This window comes from Coregonus lavaretus, assembly GCF_964263955.1.
Source record: "Coregonus lavaretus genome assembly, chromosome: 13".
Lineage (NCBI taxonomy): Eukaryota > Metazoa > Chordata > Actinopteri > Salmoniformes > Salmonidae > Coregonus > Coregonus lavaretus.
The window spans coordinates 53,156,005-53,175,300 of NC_140000.1; the positions used below are offsets into that span (position 1 = coordinate 53,156,005).

Sequence of the window (19,296 nt, forward strand, 5' to 3'; positions counted from 1 at the left end):
AGATAGCTACATTCCACGCGTATATGTTGCTGTGTCTATGAAGCCGTAGAATAATGTATTTGTGTAACCACTGAATATGAGATGAGTAGAGTCCGACATCTAGTGGCAGAATGAAGTAGCACTAGGCTGGGTACCAGTCTCTTTAGCTAAAGTTGCACTCCTTGCCACTCCTTGTCAGTGCCAGACTGGCCTTTCGGAATCTTCAAAATATGAACGTTCTATCAATAATGAACTCTTTGATCCTGATTCGATAACCTTCACCGCTATCATCCAATCACAATGTTTTTGCAAACTAGACTGATAGGAAAACGTTATAATTTAATTCATACATTTGATTGGAAACATTCTAACAATGGGCATTCTGACGTAATATATTTAATTGTAAACATAAACAAGAACAGAGGATTCCCGTTTATTATATTTTTACCACCAGCCAATGTGATAACATCATACCAGAGAAGCTCTCGCCATTAAAACTCGCTACTTCTAGGACACGCATTGGGCTATAGGCTACTGGTTCAAGAGCTATAAGAGGAATACAGAGGATGGAAGAGAGAGAGGCCAGTGGAAATGTCAGCGGAGATGCATGAATTGCGCAAGAATGGAACAGTGAAGACAGAGATGTGTAAAGTAGCTCATATCAGCAGGATGGGGGGCCTTTTCATTAGGAGGGACGTCTAACGTGGATCGCTAAAATAATGATTATGATCAACTTTCCTCAATTTAAACTTTAGACCTATGGGGACACCTATACATTTGACAGCCAAGCACGAGTGATCATTGTAGCCTTTTATCGTCTAGACATGGATGTTGAAATATCTTCACGCCTAGAATAAAAACCACTAGGCTTCCGTCATAGACTCAATTGAATGAAAAACATAAAGAATTACAGGGGGCAGTTTAGACAAATTAATCCCGTGCATATCTTCCTCTGGAATAAGGCACACGCTTGGATAATGATGATATAACCAACGTCTCTAGTAATACTATAGTTGTCTCTGTCTCCCCCTTTAAACGTTCCTTGTCAATTAATCTGAAAAACATTATTTTAACATTATGCTATAATGTAGCCTAGCCCTATTTTTTGATGGACTACAGCCAAGATTTGAAGGTGAGCCTAGGTTTGAATACGTTTTTAGGAAAGGATAAATGTGAGTTGTGTGTCTGAGGTGCGCTGGTGGTTTTGCTTGATGGGTCCTTTTAGTGTGTGTGTGTGTGTGTGAGAGAGAGAGAGAGAGAGTTTGCTAATTCTCTTTATGCCCATTCAGAAAGTTTCCTTAAGTAGTAGCCTGTCTGGACTACAACTCTTAATAAGAGAGGCGGGACAAATAATATAACTGAAATGAGCATAGCAAATTGTAAAAATGTAAGCAGGTCATGATGATCAGCATATGTGCGAGGAATGACGACAGGTGCCTGTTTTGCGTTTCATTCATCTAATTAATGGGATGCAACTGAAGCAAACCTAGCTCGATTGAATCTTATAGGCTAATGTTTTCCGTATCATTATTTCTCTCTCATTACAGAGTCCGCTCTAGCCACTTTGAACAACAGGATCTTGCATTGACACTGCCTTCTCACAGGGGAATTACCGCAGCAGGTCGTTAGTGATGATGTTAGTACTACTCAAGATGACGGTAAAATACATCAATATTTCTTTAGGAAATATGCATGTTTAAAAAATATTTTAAAAAACATTTGACGGAATTTCTCGTGCAGATTCATACAGCTGCAAGAAGATGGGAAATATTAGCTTTCAAGGTCATCAATGCACGCACATATCTGAATCAGAACGTTGTTTCGTGTCAGGCATAGCATTTGTTATGATAACAGTAGGCTATAACAATTACACCTCAAATGGCTTTACATTGCATGTGGGTACAGACCTCCTTTCATGACATAACCTAGTGATACTGATATGCATGACCCGATACAGAATTATCCCAAAACTATGATGTGACACAATGACGTAATGCAAAATCAATGTACCGCCACAAAATCGCAGGATGGTTTGTGAGCCTCGAGCATCGCTTTGACCGAACATCCTCATTCCATCCTCCTGTTTGTTTCTACAGAGCATTGTGTCCCATAATGCTTGGCGAGATTGACCACCAAGATGGCTGACGTTATGGATGAATATGAGAAAGAAGCTGGCTGTGTCCCTATTCTTCATCCAGAGGTAAGCTGCTCGGCCCTGCATCTTTGCACAGGGTTATAACGAGGGTGGATCTTGTACATGTCGGAATCGACTAAACAGTATAAATTCACCGTGTTTTGGGAGAACCACGACGTCCCCCTCATAGGGAGGGCAGCCACCACCACCAAATTCATGTCAGGTTTTCCCCTGCTGCGTAATAGCATGTTAGCTAGCTAGCTAATTTCGCTAAATGGGTTTCTGTACCTAATAAATGAAACGACATTCTTGCATTGTTTATTGTGCCCAACAGATAAGCTATCTTGCAAATAACTGAATTACCGACAAAGAGATTGTAGGTAGCTATATGCTGATTTATTGTCGTCAAACAAGCAGGGCTTTGCTGCAGCCCGAAAAATGACTTGTGCTGAAATGTCATGTTGCTTGGTCGGTGATGCAACGTTAGCATGCAAACAGAGATGGGTGCGGGCCTAGCTATGTAGTTAGCGTGGCTAACCATGTCAGTGACACTATTTGTCATGGAACGGCAATTGCATTAAACTTCTCTGTCCTTAGCCAACATTCAGCATGTTTACATGTAGCCAGATAAACATATTAATGGGTTAGCTAGTTAGGGCCAATAAACTAGCTAGCTAAATATGTTACCAGCTAGGTAGCTAGTAGCTAGTCAGCCCTATATATGTTTAGCCCATAGCACAGGAATAAACACTTGAATATCATGTTGTGAATACATTTAATTGTGAAACAATAGTTATATTTATGTTCTAGCTTTATTCCAAATATTTCAGATCTGACTATCTTTAGGCCTTATCTGTGTGTAGATCGGCTTAATGTCCGAAATGCATCCATTGTGACTGCTGAGATAAATACAGCGTGCTAGCAAGTAGTACATTTACATTTACATTTTAGTCATTTAGCAGACGCTCTTAACCAGAGCGACTTACAGGAGCAATTAGGGTTAAGTGCCTTGCTCAAGAGTTGAGCACGTCATATTTGGCATTTTAGTCTAAATAGCCTATAAAATGTGGCCTGGCAAATGGCCTTTTGGCTCAGTCATCAAAATTAGCTGCCTTGTTGATATTTGTGTAAATGCATTTAACTATTTGGAGTGCAAGGATATGGACAACATGGCATTCAAAATATAACTTGTTTCAGGTCACTTGACACTTGATTAATAATAATATAATAGTAATATGCCATTTAGCAGATGCTTTTATCCAAAGCGACTTAGTCATGTGCGCATACATTTTTACGTATTAACAAACATTAGATCTGTTTTCGTAAGAATGGGCCAGTACAGGGAACCTGTCATTGTAAATTATTCATGGTTTACTAACTCACTTGTGATGGCCAACTTGTTACACCACCTGGTGTAGGAAGCTAATTTCCCCCTTCTAGTCTTGGTGCAAAAAGTCCTACGTTTTTCAGTCCGGGGCTGGCAGCAAGCCACAGAAACAGCCATTTATTTGAAAAGGCCAATATTTGAAAGACAACCAATGGGCATTGAATAGTGCCACCTTTCCTTTTGTAAATCACTTGGCACAGCCACACACTCAAACACACTGACTGAACATTCTCAAAGAAAAGCCCATTTTCCTGGTATTAGACTCACACCAAGTTGCTGCCAAATGGGGCTATGTTGGCTAGATGCTTTCAGTTTTTCTGCTTTCTCTTTTTGTTACTCTTGTGGTTAATGCACATTGCTTTTGCATTTTTGATATGTCAAGCCTCAGTCCTCTCCATTTACTGGTTTTGCAGGCTCTTTTGACATGATGTCACAATTACTGATTTCTATACGTAGTGTGACTTTGCCTATATTAGATTTTGCCTTTGGTCCAGCACAGGGCAGTTGGGCCTGAGGGTGAAGGAGGGTAACCGAAAACAATGTCACCTTGCATTAAAATCCCATCGGACGCTCTACCTCTGTTATGGCCAACTTTGCAGTGGAACAAAACAACAGCATGTCAGTTAGGAGAGAGTGAGACCTGAAACCACAAGGCATGTTTAACCTGCGGAGGGTTGGGTGTTGCTGTAGTGATAGACCACCTAAACTCAGGATTATCTAGCGTTCTATTGTCAAAGTAGAGGAAGCATTACGCCTCGATCACACTGACAGCGTCGTTGCATTTTGGCACACCAGAAGTACATTCATTTCCAATGGAACGCTGTATTTGCCTTGCAGCATTGCGTTGCAGAGGCAGTTGTAGTGCGTTCTGTGTGGTGCATACGCTGGATTTATCGAACATATCTGTCAAACTGTATGCGTAGACGGCTTGACAGAAATGGTTGCAGAAGGTGAATGTTGAACTTTTGTTGCACACGTATCCAGATGATGCAGTGTACCATGATGCAGCAATGACGCTGTCGGTGTGATTAAGGCGTTAACAACACAGCCACCTGCAATCACATTGGTTAATCCCTGGATAGAGGTTACACTTTCCCAGATTGTCAAGAATAGTGTTGGCCTATGCTTATTGCCTCAACCTTGTTGTTGCTGTTAAAAAGCCTTGGGCCTTAGTGCCCTGGTCTGAATTTCAGCAGGTTGACAAAATTATTTTTCAGACTCCTCCAAAGCTGTCATGTGGCTTTTGAGTCACAGGGCTTTGTGGAAAAGCCATCTCCACTAATGCAGCATAACCTAGGCCTAAATGTTGTGCGTCTCTGATATAGGCTATGCATTTATGGCCCGTCTCCCTGATTTTGTATTTGAATGAAAAGCCTTTACTGTTCTCTGGTTGATCTCTAATAGAGAGATGTGTGAAATTCAAGTACCACATGACACCACCATCATCCACCTGCTCAGTTTTGTGGTGAACATCTGGTGTACTCTAGGGAGTCCCAGAGAGATGCACATCAATAAGCTACCCTTGGATACGAGTGTTTGATACTCAAGTTCCCTTATTCTCTCTGTCTAGGCCTATGTTTTCTGCTCTGTATAGGCTGTGTCCCAAATGGTTCCCTATTACCTACATACTGCACTACTTTTGACTAGAGCCTTATGGACCCTGGTCAAAGGTAGTGCACTAGGCTATATAGGGAATAGGGTGCCCTTTGGGATGCAGCCATAGCCTAACTCCTAGGCTCCTGACCCAGTTTGAAAATGCAAATGATTGACTACAGAATCTTGCTCCGTCGCTGGATTCATAACGTCAATGGAGGCAATAGACGGCACAGATAATGTAGAAAACGGAGTCAGTTTCTCTTTGGGATCCTTATCGTTGCTTCTTTAACATGGAAGTTCTCCAGTCCAGGTAGCATCCTCTCTCACTCAGCCATTGTCCTCCCATTAAATCAAACTGTGTGGCTTGACTATTGTATATGGCCTTCATTTGAGATTGTTTAGATTGGGCCCGTCCACTGTGGTTAGTTAAGCCTTATCCTCTCTGTGCTTCCGGACCTCATTTGGTTTGAAGAAGAGCCAACAGTCATTGCACAATCTAGTGGCAACCCCTAGCTACTGAAAGGACGTAGCAGCAGCTTCAATAGATTATGAGCGTGTCACGTGTACTCTACGATGGTCAAGGACACGTGCCCTCTGCCCTGAACAAACTTTAGTCAGTGGGTCAGGTGCAACAAATGGTGGAATGTATTTAAAGTAGGGGTGGGCGATATGAGCTAAAATTCATATCACGATATTTTCCACTGTCCAGACGATATCGATATGATATCACGATATATGACGTAAAAAAATATGAATCACATTTTAATATCCCTTCTTGGTTAAATTATATTAGTTAAGGAAAAATATGTATTTGAACCTTATATAACCAGAAAGAGTGAGGCATTGGACCGTATGGACCTGAAAAGTTTTTATTTGTATTGTGCAAACATGCATTCCGTAAACATGAGGTAGGTAGGCCTATATATATATATATATATATATATAAATTAGATATTAAGTAAAATTAAATAAAAAATAACAGGAGATAAAGAAAATAAGGTAATTACAAATTCAAATACGTGTGTTTGTTTTGGCTACGGTCCGTAGATATGTAAAAAAACTAACCGTTTGAAACTAAACCTTTCAAGCCTCAACCATCAATTATCAACAATATCAACAAATCTTCACTAGAACTTTCTTCACAAGTTCCGTGCCAGGAATACCAGCATGTTGACTGTTTCTGGCTTTAGTGCTGCCCTGTGACATGTCACCACATTGCCCCCAGTGCTGAATGCCCTCTCAGAGGGGGCACTTGTGGCAGGGATGCATAAGTATTTCTTTGCCAGACAACTCACACGTGGAAAATTAGATCCGTGAAATCGCCACCACTCCAAAGGATCAGACTCGCTCGCTGTCTGCTGCCGTTGCCAGAATGTAGCTATTCAGCTCTTGCTCAATGATCTGCCTCTCTGAACATGAGGCAGGTGCACTGCTGGTCTGCTTAAAGAAGCTCCCAAGGCTCTTCTTGGGCTTCTTGCCTGATTGATGAGCAGTGGAAGCTTCTTTCTCCCTGTCAGTGTGATCCTCTGCAAGAGACGATTTTCCCAGGGCTGTGTTCTCCACCAGGAGGGCTTCGGTCTCTGAGGCAGCTCTCACCTTAAAAAATGAAAATAATTAAACTTTATTTGTATAGCACCTTTCATACATAAAATGCAGCCCAAAGTGCTTTACATTTGAAGCAATAAAACAAGAACAAATGAATAAATACCTTAATGTCCTCCAGTTTCTCAGCGGACATGTACCTGGTCTTGAACCTTGGATCTAGAAAGGTAGCCATGGAGAGCAGCTCATCTGTTGCAGGGTCAGTGTACTTGTTATTCAAGTAATCAAGAACCTTGATCTTGATCTCTTTGGTCAGTTCTGTATCGTCCTTGCTCAGATTTAGAACCTCTGCATTTAACAGATTGATGACAGGCTTCAAATAGGACACGCTCACATACGCTTCTCCTGACAGGGCATCTGTAAAGTCCTGGAGTGGCTTCAGTGCTGCTGTGACTGATTCCAAGACCTGGATGTCTTGCCAGGTAGGTACAAGGTGCCGTGTCTTTTTGTCCCCTGCCAGGACCTGTGTAATGGCCTTTTCCTGCTCCAGGACTCTTTCCATCATTTTCAGACGAGATCCCCACCTTGTCGGAGATTCTGTGATGAGCTTGTGCAGGGGCAGGCTTAGTTCATTCTGTGCTGTCATCAGGGCCTTCTGCTTTTTCCAGCTGTATGAGAACGTGCTAACCACCTTTTTGCAAACCCCTGTGGCCCGGGAAATCGCACACCCCTGTGGCCCGGGAGCGTTTTGGACACTCCTCTCTGGAAATTGGGAATAAGAAATCAAAATAATAGGGTGAAAAATAATCGAATCACAATACAATAATAATTAATAATAATGCATTTTTATATAGAAATCACAATACAATATAACTTTTAATCTTTGTTTGAGGATTTACGGCATTTACATTCAACTGTTACACATTTTACAAATCTGATGTGCTTAGATTTAGCCTACGGTACATGGCTGATGTGAGCTGTATTTTTTCTTAATAATAAGCATCATACAGGGTAGGCCTAGGCTACAGTCCTGAAACTTACCAATAGCATTGTGCAGCCTGTGTCCGAAACATCCAAGGTTTGCCCACTTGTTCAGCTGCAATGCCTTGATCATGTTCGATCCGCTGTCGGTCGTCATACAAACTTGACGCGACTCTTTTAATCCCCAGGACGACAGTATGTCCCTCAGCCCACCTGCAATTATTTCCCCGGTGTGGTCGTCTGGGAAATAAGACGTCTGTAGGCACTTACTTTTCAGTTTCCAGTCACCGTCTATGTAATGGATTGTGAGGCTTATATAAGGTTCTGTGGTACGACTTGACCATAGATCGGCAGTAGTGGAGAAGAATGGAATGTTATTTATCTCACTGTAAACTCTGTCCCAGCATTCTGTGTAAAGCTGTGGCAGGCATTTTTGGCTAAAATATTTGCGGCTCGGGATCTCATATCTTGGGTCCAGAGTTTGAATCAACTTTCTGAACCCCTCTTTCTCCACAGTTTGAATCGGTACCATGTCCTTCGCTATGTGATTTGTAATCGCAGCTGTGATGTCTATCCATTTTTTGCTCGTCTTCTCATAGCAAGTACCGGCAGCAAATGATGATATAATTGATTGTTGAGTGCGAGTCTGGCTTGTCTTCGGGCGAGCTCCTGGGCTTACTGTCTCACGCATTCTGGTGCATTGTTCATACTCACGGACATGTATGTTTTTTAAGTGATTGAACAGGTTGGTCGTGTTTCCACCTTTTGCTAAGACAACACGACGACACAACTTGCATAGGGTAGTGTTTTGGTCGGGGTCGGAGATTTTAAAGCCAAACCAGTTCCAAACAACAGAGGTGCCCCCTTTCTTCTTAACCAATTTATCCTCCTGCTCTTGAGCAACATCAATTTCTGTGTTTTCGCTCATCCTGGATTGTAAAGTTTTCCCCCAATAGTTAACCTGCCTCCTAACTGCAGCTGCCTGCACACTTCTTTGTTGCTAGCACTACATGCGTGCAACAAGTGCATGCGACGTGCGCTCATAAAAATAGGTCAACATATTAACATACATTCTTTTATTCGTAAGAACCAAGAAAGGTTGGATAAAAAAAATAAAAAAAAGATGTAGCTACTTAGTACTATCACTCAGTTGAAATTTGGAACAAAAAAATATTGATGCAAAATTCGAATTTATGAATTCTGAATAAATCGCGGTATCCATGATATTGCTAAATCCATATCATGGCGCGGCACAATACCGGTTTTTACTATCAAACCGGTATATCGCCCACTCCTAATTTAAAGTGTTGGTGATGAAGACTGGATCTAGAGATTGTATTTACAAAGTATAGGCTACAGATGCTGGAAAATCCCCTAGTTGACTAAATGATTTGACCTAACTTGTAAAGATGGGAATACAGGAACATCGTCACAGACCTGTACTCTGAATGTTCTAGATGATGCTTGTTTATGTCTATTAAAAAAATCTGACACTAAACGGAAGAGAAGAGCACATTAGCCCATTATGGGGATACTGCAGCTAATACAATGCTACTCAACTCCATAGGCGACATTCAGGTTAGATTTATTTGTAGCGTCTTTTTGATATTCAGTATTTTTAGATCCGACTGCATGACACCGTCCCCTGGGGTGAGCGTGCCATATGTCCCTATTGACAGAGAAGCTCCCTAGATCACTGCTTCTTAAACAGACAAGATTCAAATCGTGAGTCAACTGGATGGTATAAAAACTCCTAGATATAATGTTCTCGCCACTTCTGCTGCGCATTGCCTCGTCGAGTGGATTAACAACTAGCAGACATCCAATTATAGGGCTGAAAATCGTACACGCTGCAATTTTCTGTTCCACTGTGGCCTGTAGTTACAATGACCATCAGTTTGATGGTGATGAAGGTAGGCATTAACCCAGTGGTGTATTCACTAGGAACCAACCGGAAGCAAATAGACCGAAACTGGGAGGGACTACCTGAACTTGTCCAATAAGAAATGCTTGTTTTCGTGTTCCGTGAACCCAGGGTGACCCTGTTTAATCTGTTTAACCTGGAGGTCAAAGGTTATTGCTGGGATTCAAGGAGTGGGTGCTCAAGACGCAGGATAGTGTGGCCTATTCCTCTCACTGCTAAAGACGTGTGAATGCTCTCTCCCTCACCGCATATATGAATATAGATGACCTGAGGGGCCTTGAATGCTGAAATTGATGACACACTGGGTAAGATTGTTTTATTCAGGGTATGAACTGAATGTTGATTATGTCACACTAATGCAGGGTTTCCCAAACTCGGTCCTCAGGACCCCAAGTTTTTTGCCCTACACAGCTGATTCAAATGATCAACTAACCATCCAGATTTGATCATTTGAATCAGCTGTGTAGTGTTAGGGCAAAAATCGAAACATGCACCCCTTGGTGTCCCGAGGATCCATATGTTACTTTCCTATTAACAAAAAAAGACATGGCAGAGCAATGCCATGGCCTGTGCTTATGTTAATACTGTACTAGCGATCTGAACATATTGTTTGCATTCAGTGACTTCTCTTTAGTCAGTGTTTACCTTGTTAGTGCACACTGTAGAATGACGTTTTGCCATAAATTGTTTTGCAGTGAAAACGCGATTTTCCATTGGACAAATTCAGGTAGGTCTGTCCGCGTGTCATCCTGTTTGCTTCCGTTTGGATCCTAGTGAATACACCCCTGGCGTACTGACTGTCCATCTCGTTTCTCTCACTGCCATGTAAGGAGAGCTGGGTCAGCTCTTCACACTACTCCAGTGTAACTCCAGGGACATGCTGCAGGGCTGATTGTGCACGGGTGGCTTCAGGCACCCTTACTGTCTCTCACAACTCACGCCTAGCTGTCTTTGAGGCGCTTAAGACGGGCCCATTGAGGCCCTTACTCAAGCCCCCTTGTCCCTTAGCTAACACCCATGGCTGGAGACTGACATGCTGATCTGATCATATCATTGGCTACTGATCTAAAATAGCCCTAGCTTTTTTGCTCTTTGTCTTTAGGGGTTTGTTGTATTGCCAAACCATCCTCCACCTTGTCAGATAATGTAGTTACTGCTAGATTTATCCTCGACTAACCTGTACCGGTACCCCCTGTATATACAGTGAGGGAAAAAAGATTTGTCTCTCACTGTTCAAATAAACCTACCATTAAAATTATAGACAGATCATTTCTTTGTCAGTGGGCAAACATACAAAATCAGCAGGGGATCAAATACTTTTTCCCCTCACTGTAGCCTCGTTGTTATTTTATTGTGTTAATTGTTATTTAATTTTTTACTTTAGTTTATTTAGTAAATATTTTCTTAACTCTATTTCTTGAACTGCATTGTTGGTTAAGGGCTTGTAAGTAAGCATTTCACTGTTGTATTCGGCGCATGTGACAAATAACATTTGATTTGATTGGAGCGACAGGCCGTTATGGCCTCACCAGCAAAATAACCCATCTCTGTTCCAGGAGGAAGTTGCTTGGACCTTTTTCTCAGCATTTTTTCAGATCCGGTTACTTAACGCTCTCAACGACATAACAGTGCATGAAATGGCCCCAATCCGTTCCTCGCAGAAAGCAAATTTGTGGTTTAAAAAAACTTATCCTTAGCAGGATGCTGGCAGACTCACCATAATTCCACTCTTTGCGGCTGTAGCTATTCTGATGAAGACTCTTACTATAGGCTAGTGTTTCCCATACCTAGCTCTGTTCTCCCTCAGGCCAGAGTTTGGCTTCCATTGTTTTCAGTTGACAAGTTTGATACCTTATGGTCATGTGTAGCTCAATTGGTAGAGTGTGGCTCTTGCAACGCCAGTGTCGTGGGTTCGATACCCACTGGGGCCACCCATAAGAAAATGAAGGCTATGCACGCACTACTGTAAGTCGCTTTGGTCAGATAAATGGCATATTATATTATTATATGTCAGGGAGCATGGATGTGATTTGAGGGCCTTTTGAAAGACTACCAGAGGGTAAAGTTCTCCTCTACACCATCAGAGGGCCCAGGGTAGCATCTGGACATCTGCCTGACCTGCCTCCTCCCTTCACCCCTCTCCATCCTCCAGTCATCTCTACCCCCTCTCCTCCCTTCACCCCTCTCCATCCTCCAGTCATCTCTACCCCCTCTCCTCCCTTCCCCCCTCTCCATCCTCCAGTCATCTCTACCCCCTCTCCTCCCTTCACCCCTCTCCATCCTCCAGTCATCTCTACCCCCTCTCCTCCCTTCACCCCTCTCCATCCTCCAGTCATCTCTACCCCCTCTCCTCCCTTCACCCCTCTCCATCCTCCAGTCATCTCTACCCCCTCTCCTCCCTTCACCCCTCTCCATCCTCCAGTCATCTCTACCCCCTCTCCTCCCTTCACCCCTCTCCATCCTCCAGTCATCTCTACCCCCTCTCCTCCCTTCACCCCTCTCCATCCTCCAGTCATCTCTACCCCCTCTCCTCCCTTCACCCCTCTCCATCCTCCAGTCATCTCTACCCCCTCTCCTCCCTTCAGGCTAGCCTGTAGATTACTAGATTATAGATTACTATACATATTTAATGATCTCATTATAGTCCTTACTCCACATGAACTGTTTACCAAGTATCCTTTCCATCAGATCTTCATCCTTATCGCCTACTGTAGGTCTATATGATTCATCATTTACCAAGTATTTTGTACATTAGTTTTAATTCAGAATCAGTGTTGCTGATGTGTAGGTCCTATGGCTTTTAGATATGGAATTGCTGTCGGGCTGTAAAATTATACCTCACATTTTGTAGGAAGTAAGCTTGTACTAGTAAGCCTTGTCCAATCCATAATGCCAATAGGACAGGAGCCCATCTCCTGATTCTGTAGCGTGGGGCAGCTTGATGTACAAGCACACCCCCTGGACAGGACGTTAGTCTGCCGCAGGGCCTTTCATAGGAAAATAGATTTAGTAGGAATCTAGACCTATTATGGTTGTTTACAGTCTAAAGCTGTACACGTGAACCAAGTTTCATGCTTTTATGAAAATGCTAATGACCCAAAATGTGCATTATCCTGGACTAGTAGTGTTGTTCAGTGAAGGTTATAGAGACCGAATGAGGACTGGGATGTTATGTGTATTTACCAGTCAGAGCAAGGCTGCAGTAGAGCAGCCCTCCCAGGGGGAGGGGGAGGTTAAATGACGTTGCCATGGCATTGCAGTGGAGGCTAATTGAATGTGAAGGCCCTATGTGGGCGTCCGCGGCTCTCTGGTGCCCATCATCCACAGAACACGACACAGCCTCCTCCAACTCTCTCTCTCGCTCATTCAATCTCTTGTGCGCTTGTTCTCGTGAGATGACACTGTGACGTCTGTGTAGGCCCACTGGGTCCAGGCAAGGCATGGATTGATGAAACTCATGGATTTTTTTTCTCTCTTTCCTCTCTCACCCTTGCCACCCCTCTCTCCCAACAGGAACTCAAGCCCCAGAGTCACTATAACCATGGCTACAGTGAGAATGTGGGGCGCAAGAGCCACGTGGATGACTACAGTACCTGGGACATCGTCAAAGCCACGCAGTGAGTACCCACGCACCACCGTGTGTGTGTGCGTAAAGCTTGGCCAGTGTGGTTAAAGGTATGCAAGTAATGTGGGCTGGAGAGACCTTTTCCTCATTCTACAACTGGTTTTAAAAACACTTCCTGTTGGGGTATAGTTATCTTACTTATATAACAGGGCAAACATTATTTCCGTTATTCTCCAGCACATAGGCCTAACTGCTTGAGAAAGTGCTGCAGCATCCAAGTGGCTCCCCAGACTTGTGGCTAAGAGATGCTGGCATTTCAGCTCAAGGCTCTCCCAGTTAAATGTGAGATGTACTGTACAGCTATTATGTGATTCCCCCAGTGTTCCTAAATCTGTTAACTTTCCTCCTGAAGAGGGTTTACAGCCGGGAATGAGTTTACAGTAGAGAGCAGACCTGGCTAGGTCAAATACATATTAGTCTCCCGGTAGGTCAAGTATTTGACATGTGCTCAATTTAGTTTGCCCTTTTACAACGGAACCAAAGGAATAGTCCCCAAAGTGTAAACCCCAAGCTAAATACATTTAACTATTTGAAAGTATTTCTGGATCTGTACACAGATTACAGTTAGTTTGTATGGCTGAGAAATGTGACCACAGATCGGCTGTTAGAGAAACCTTTAAGCACCTCTAACATTGACATCCAGTGTGGAAAACAACCTCAAGCTGTCACCTTATCAGCCTTGTTGTCATGTCCTATCACTGCTGTAGACTAGTGGCTATCGATCCCTGCTCCAGGTCCTATCACTGCTGTAGACTAGTGGCTATCGATCCCTGCTCCAGGTCCTATCACTGCTGTAGACTAGTGGCTATCGATCCCTGCTCCAGGTCCTATCACTGCTGTAGACTAGTAGCTATCGATCCCTGCTCCAGGTCATATCACTGCTGTAGACTAGTGGCTATCGATCCCTGCTCCAGGTCCTATCACTGCTGTAGACTAGTGGCTATCGATCCCTGCTCCAGGTCATATCACTGCTGTAGACTAGTGGCTATCGATCCCTGCTCCAGGTCCTATCACTGCTGTAGACTAGTGGCTATCGATCCCTGCTCCAGGTCCTATCACTGCTGTAGACTAGTGGCTATCGATCCCTGCTCCAGGTCATATCACTGCTGTAGACTAGTGGCTATCAATCCCTGCTCCAGGTCCTATCACTGCTGGAGACTAGTGGCTATCGATCCCTGCTCCAGGTCATATCACTGCTGTAGACTAGTGGCTATCGATCCCTGCTCCAGGTCCTATCACTGCTGTAGACTAGTGGCTATCGATCCCTGCTCCAGGTCCTATCACTGCTGTAGACTAGTGGCTATCGATCCCTGCTCCAGGTCATATCACTGCTGTAGACTAGTGGCTATCGATCCCTGCTCCAGGTCATATCACTGCTGTAGACTAGTGGCTATCGATCCCTGCTCCAGGTCATATCACTGCTGTAGACTAGTGGCTATCGATCCCTGCTCCAGGTCATATCACTGCTGTAGACTAGTAGCTATCGATCCCTGCTCCAGGTCATATCACTGCTGTAGACTAGTGGCTATCGATCCCTGCTCCAGGTCCTATCACTGCTGTAGACTAGTGGCTATCGATCCCTGCTCCAGGTCCTATCACTGCTGTAGACTAGTGGTTATCGATCCCTGCTCCAGGTCATATCACTGCTGTAGACTAGTGGCTATCGATCCCTGCTCCAGGTCATATAACTGCTGTAGACTAGTGGCTATCGATCCCTGCTCCAGGTCATATCACTGCTGTAGACTAGTGGCTATCGATCCCTGCTCCAGGTCATATCACTGCTGTAGACTAGTGGCTATCGATCCCTGCTCCAGGTCCTATCACTGCTGTAGACTAGTGGCTATCGATCCCTGCTCCAGGTCCTATCACTGCTGTAGACTAGTGGCTATCGATCCCTGCTCCAGGTCCTATCACTGCTGGAGACTAGTGGCTATCGATCCCTGCTCCAGGTCCTATCACTGCTGGAGACTAGTGGCTATCGATCCCTGCTCCAGGTCATATCACTGCTGTAGACTAGTGGCTATCGATCCCTGCTCCAGGTCATATCACTGCTGTAGACTAGTGGCTATCGATCCCTGCTCCAGGTCCTATCACTGCTGTAGACTAGTGGCTATCGATCCCTGCTCCAGGTCATATCACTGCTGTAGACTAGTGGCTATCGATCCCTGCTCCAGGTCCTATCACTGCTGTAGACTAGTGGCTATCGATCCCTGCTCCAGGTCCTATCACTGCTGTAGACTAGTGGCTATCGATCCCTGCTCCAGGTCATATCACTGCTGTAGACTAGTGGCTATCGATCCCTGCTCCAGGTCCTATCACTGCTGTAGACTAGTGGTTATCGATCCCTGCTCCAGGTCCTATCACTGCTGTAGACTAGTGGCTATCGATCCCTGCTCCAGGTCCTATCACTGCTGTAGACTAGTGGCTATCGATCCCTGCTCCAGGTCCTATCACTGCTGTAGACTAGTGGCTATCGATCCCTGCTCCAGGTCCTATCACTGCTGTAGACTAGTGGCTATCGATCCCTGCTCCAGGTCCTATCACTGCTGTAGACTAGTGGCTATCGATCCCTGCTCCAGGTCCTATCACTGCTGTAGACTAGTGGCTATCGATCCCTGCTCCAGGTCATATCACTGCTGTAGACTAGTGGCTATCGATCCCTGCTCCAGGTCATATCACTGCTGTAGACTAGTGGCTATCGATCCCTGCTCCAGGTCCTATCACTGCTGTAGACTAGTGGCTATCGATCCCTGCTCCAGGTCCTATCACTGCTGTAGACTAGTGGCTATCGATCCCTGCTCCAGGTCATATCACTGCTGTAGACTAGTGGCTATCGATCCCTGCTCCAGGTCATATCACTGCTGTAGACTAGTGGCTATCGATCCCTGCTCCAGGTCATATCACTGCTGTAGACTAGTGGCTATCGATCCCTGCTCCAGGTCATATCACTGCTGTAGACTAGTGGCTATCGATCCCTGCTCCAGGTCATATCACTGCTGTAGACTAGTGGCTATCGATCCCTGCTCCAGGTCATATCACTGCTGTAGACTAGTGGCTATCGATCCCTGCTCCAGGTCATATCACTGCTGTAGACTAGTGGCTATCGATCCCTGCTCCAGGTCCTATCACTGCTGTAGACTAGTGGCTATCGATCCCTGCTCCAGGTCCTATCACTGCTGTAGACTAGTGGCTATCGATCCCTGCTCCAGGTCCTATCACTGCTGTAGTCTAGTGGCTATCGATCCCTGCTCCAGGTCATATCACTGCTGTAGACTAGTGGCTATCGATCCCTGCTCCAGGTCCTATCACTGCTGTAGACTAGTGGCTATCGATCCCTGCTCCAGGTCATATCACTGCTGTAGACTAGAATGCCCATAGGTACAGATCTAGGATCAGTTACCCCTCCCTAACCTGTTCACATGAAATTATGAAATGTTCCTTTCCCCTATGGTCTAGACCAATGATGTATGAACATACAGTGCCTTCAGAAAGTATTCACACCCCTTGACATTTTGTTACAGCCTGAATTTAAAATTGATTAAATATATTTTTTGTAAACACCAATACCCCATAATGTCAAAGTGGAATTTTATCATCAGACGTTTTACAAATGAATAAAAAAGGAAAAGCTGAAATGTCTTGAGTCAATTTGTTATGGCAAGCCTAAATAAGTTCAGAAGTAAAAATGTGCTCAACAAGTCACATAAGTTGCATGGGCTCTGTGTGCAATAATAGTGTTTAACCAGATTTTTGAATGACTACCTCCTCACTGTACCCCACACATACAATTATCTATAAGGTCCCTCAGTCGAGCAGTGAATATCAAAAAACGATTCAACCACAAAGAACAGGGAGGTTTTCCAATGTCTCGCAAAGAAGGGCACATATACGTAGGTTGGTAAAAATAAAAAAACAGACATTGAATATCCCTTTGAGCATGGTGAAGTTATTAATTACACGTTGGATGGTGTATCAATACACCCAGTCACTACAAAGATACAGGCGTCCTTCCTAACTCATTCCCAGAGAGGAAGAAAACCACTCAGGGATTTCACCATGAGGTCAATGGTCACTTTAAAACAGTTACAGAGATGAATGATTGTGATAAGAGAACTGAGGAAGGATCAACAACATTGTAGTTACTCCACAATACTAACCTACTTGACAGAGTGAAAAGAAGGAAGCCTGTACAGAATACAAATATTCCAAAACATGCATCCTGTTTGCAACAAGGCACTAAAGTAATACTGCAAAAGAAAATTGCAAAGCAATTAACTTTTTGTCCTGAAATATAAAGTGTTATGTTTGGGGCAAATCCAATACAACACATTACTGAGTACCACTCTCCATATTTTCAAGCATAGTGGTGGCTGCATCATGTTATGGGTACAGTGGCTTGTGAAAGTATTCACCCCCCTTGGCATTTTTCCTATTTTGTTGCCTTACAACCTGGAATTAAAATTGATTTTTTTTTTTTTGGGGGGGGGGGTTGTATAATTTGATTTACACAACTCACTTTGAAGATGCAAAATATTTTTTCTTGTGAAACAAAGAAATAAGACAAAAAAAAACAGGACTTGAGCGTGCATAACTATTCACCCCCCAAAAGTAAATACTTTGTAGCAATTACAGCTGCAAGTCTCTTGGGGTATGTCTCTATAAGCTTGGCACATCTAGCCACTGGGATTTTTGCCCATTCTTCAAGGCAAAACTGCTCCAGCTCCTTCAAGTTGGATGGGTTCTGCTGGTGTACAGCAATCTTTAAGTCATACCACAGATTCTCAATTGGATTGAGGTCTGGGCTTTGACTAGGCCATTCCAAGACATTTAAATGTTTCCCCTTAAACCACTCGAGTGTTGCTTTAGCAGTATGCTTAGGGTCATTGTCCTGCTGGAAGGTGAACCTCATTCCCAGTCTCAAATCTCTGGAAGACTGAAACAGGTTTCCCTCAAGAATTTCCCTGTATTTAGCGCCATCCCTTATTCCTTCAATACTGACCAGTTTCCCAGTCCCTGCCGATGGAAAAACATCCCCACAGCATGATGCTGCCATCACTATGCTTCACTGTGGGGATGGTGTTCTTGGGGTGATGAGGTGTTGGGTTTGCGCCAGACATAGCGTTTTCCTTGATGGCCAAAAAGCTCAATTTTAGTCTCATCTGACCAGAGTACCTTCTTCCATATGTTTGGGGAGTCTCCCACATGGCTTTTGGCGAACACCAAAGGTATTTGCTTATTTTTTTCTTTAAGCAATGGCTTTTTTCTGGTCACTCTTCTGTAAAGCCCAGCTCTGTGGAGTGTACGGCTTAAAGTGGTCCTATGGAAATATACTCCAATCTCTGCTGTGGAGCTTTGTAGCTCCTTCAGGGTTATCTTTGGTCTCTTTGTTGCCTCTGATTAATGCCCTCCTTGCCTAGTCCGTGAGTTTTGGTGGGCGGCCCTCTCTTGGCAGGTTTGTTGTGGTGCCATATTCGTTCAATTTTTTAATAATGGATGTAATGCTGATCCGTTGGATGTTTCAAAGTTGCTGATATTTTTTTTATAACCCAACCCTGATCTGTACTTCTCCACAACCTTGTCCCTGACCTGTTTGGAGAGCTCCTTGGTCTTCATGGTGCCGCTTGCTTAGTGGTGGCCCTTGCTTAGTGGTGTTGCAGAACAGGTGTGTGTATATATCCTGAGATCATGTGACAGATCATGTGACAGATTGCACACAGGTGGACTTTATTTAACTAATTATGTGACTTCTAAAGGTAATTGGTTGCACCAGATCTTATTTAGGGGCTTCATAGCAAAGGGGGTGAATACATATGCACGCACCACTTTTACGTTTATTTATTATTTAGCATTTTTTTAAAAACAAGTTTGGACTATTTTGTGTATGTCCATTACCTGAAATCCCAATAAAAATACATTTAAATTACAGGTTGTAATGCAACAAATAGGAAAAAACGCCAAGGGGGATCAATTATTTTGCAAGGCACTGTATGCTTGTAATTGTTAAAGGACTGGGGAGTTTTTCAGGATAAAAAAAGAAACGGAATGGAGCTATGCACAGGCAAAATCCTAGAGGAAAACCTGGTTGTCTGCTTTCCACTAGACACCGAGAGATGAATTCACCTTTCAGC

At 43.8% G+C, this 19,296-nt stretch overlaps 1 protein-coding gene across 1 annotated transcript in view; it reads left to right on the top strand.

Annotated features, from left to right (window-relative positions):
* Nucleotides 1–2,097: 2,097 nt before the first annotated feature.
* LOC311140457 (palmitoyltransferase ZDHHC17) overlaps nt 2,098–19,296 on the top strand; it is a 43,642-nt gene continuing 26,443 nt past the window's right edge. Inside the window, exons 1-2 of the mRNA XM_084175523.1 lie at nt 2,098–2,179; nt 13,057–13,160. Coding sequence (XP_084031649.1) covers nt 2,117–2,179; nt 13,057–13,160 — 167 coding nt within the window. The 5' untranslated portion in view covers nt 2,098–2,116. The remainder of the gene's footprint in view (nt 2,180–13,056; nt 13,161–19,296) is intronic.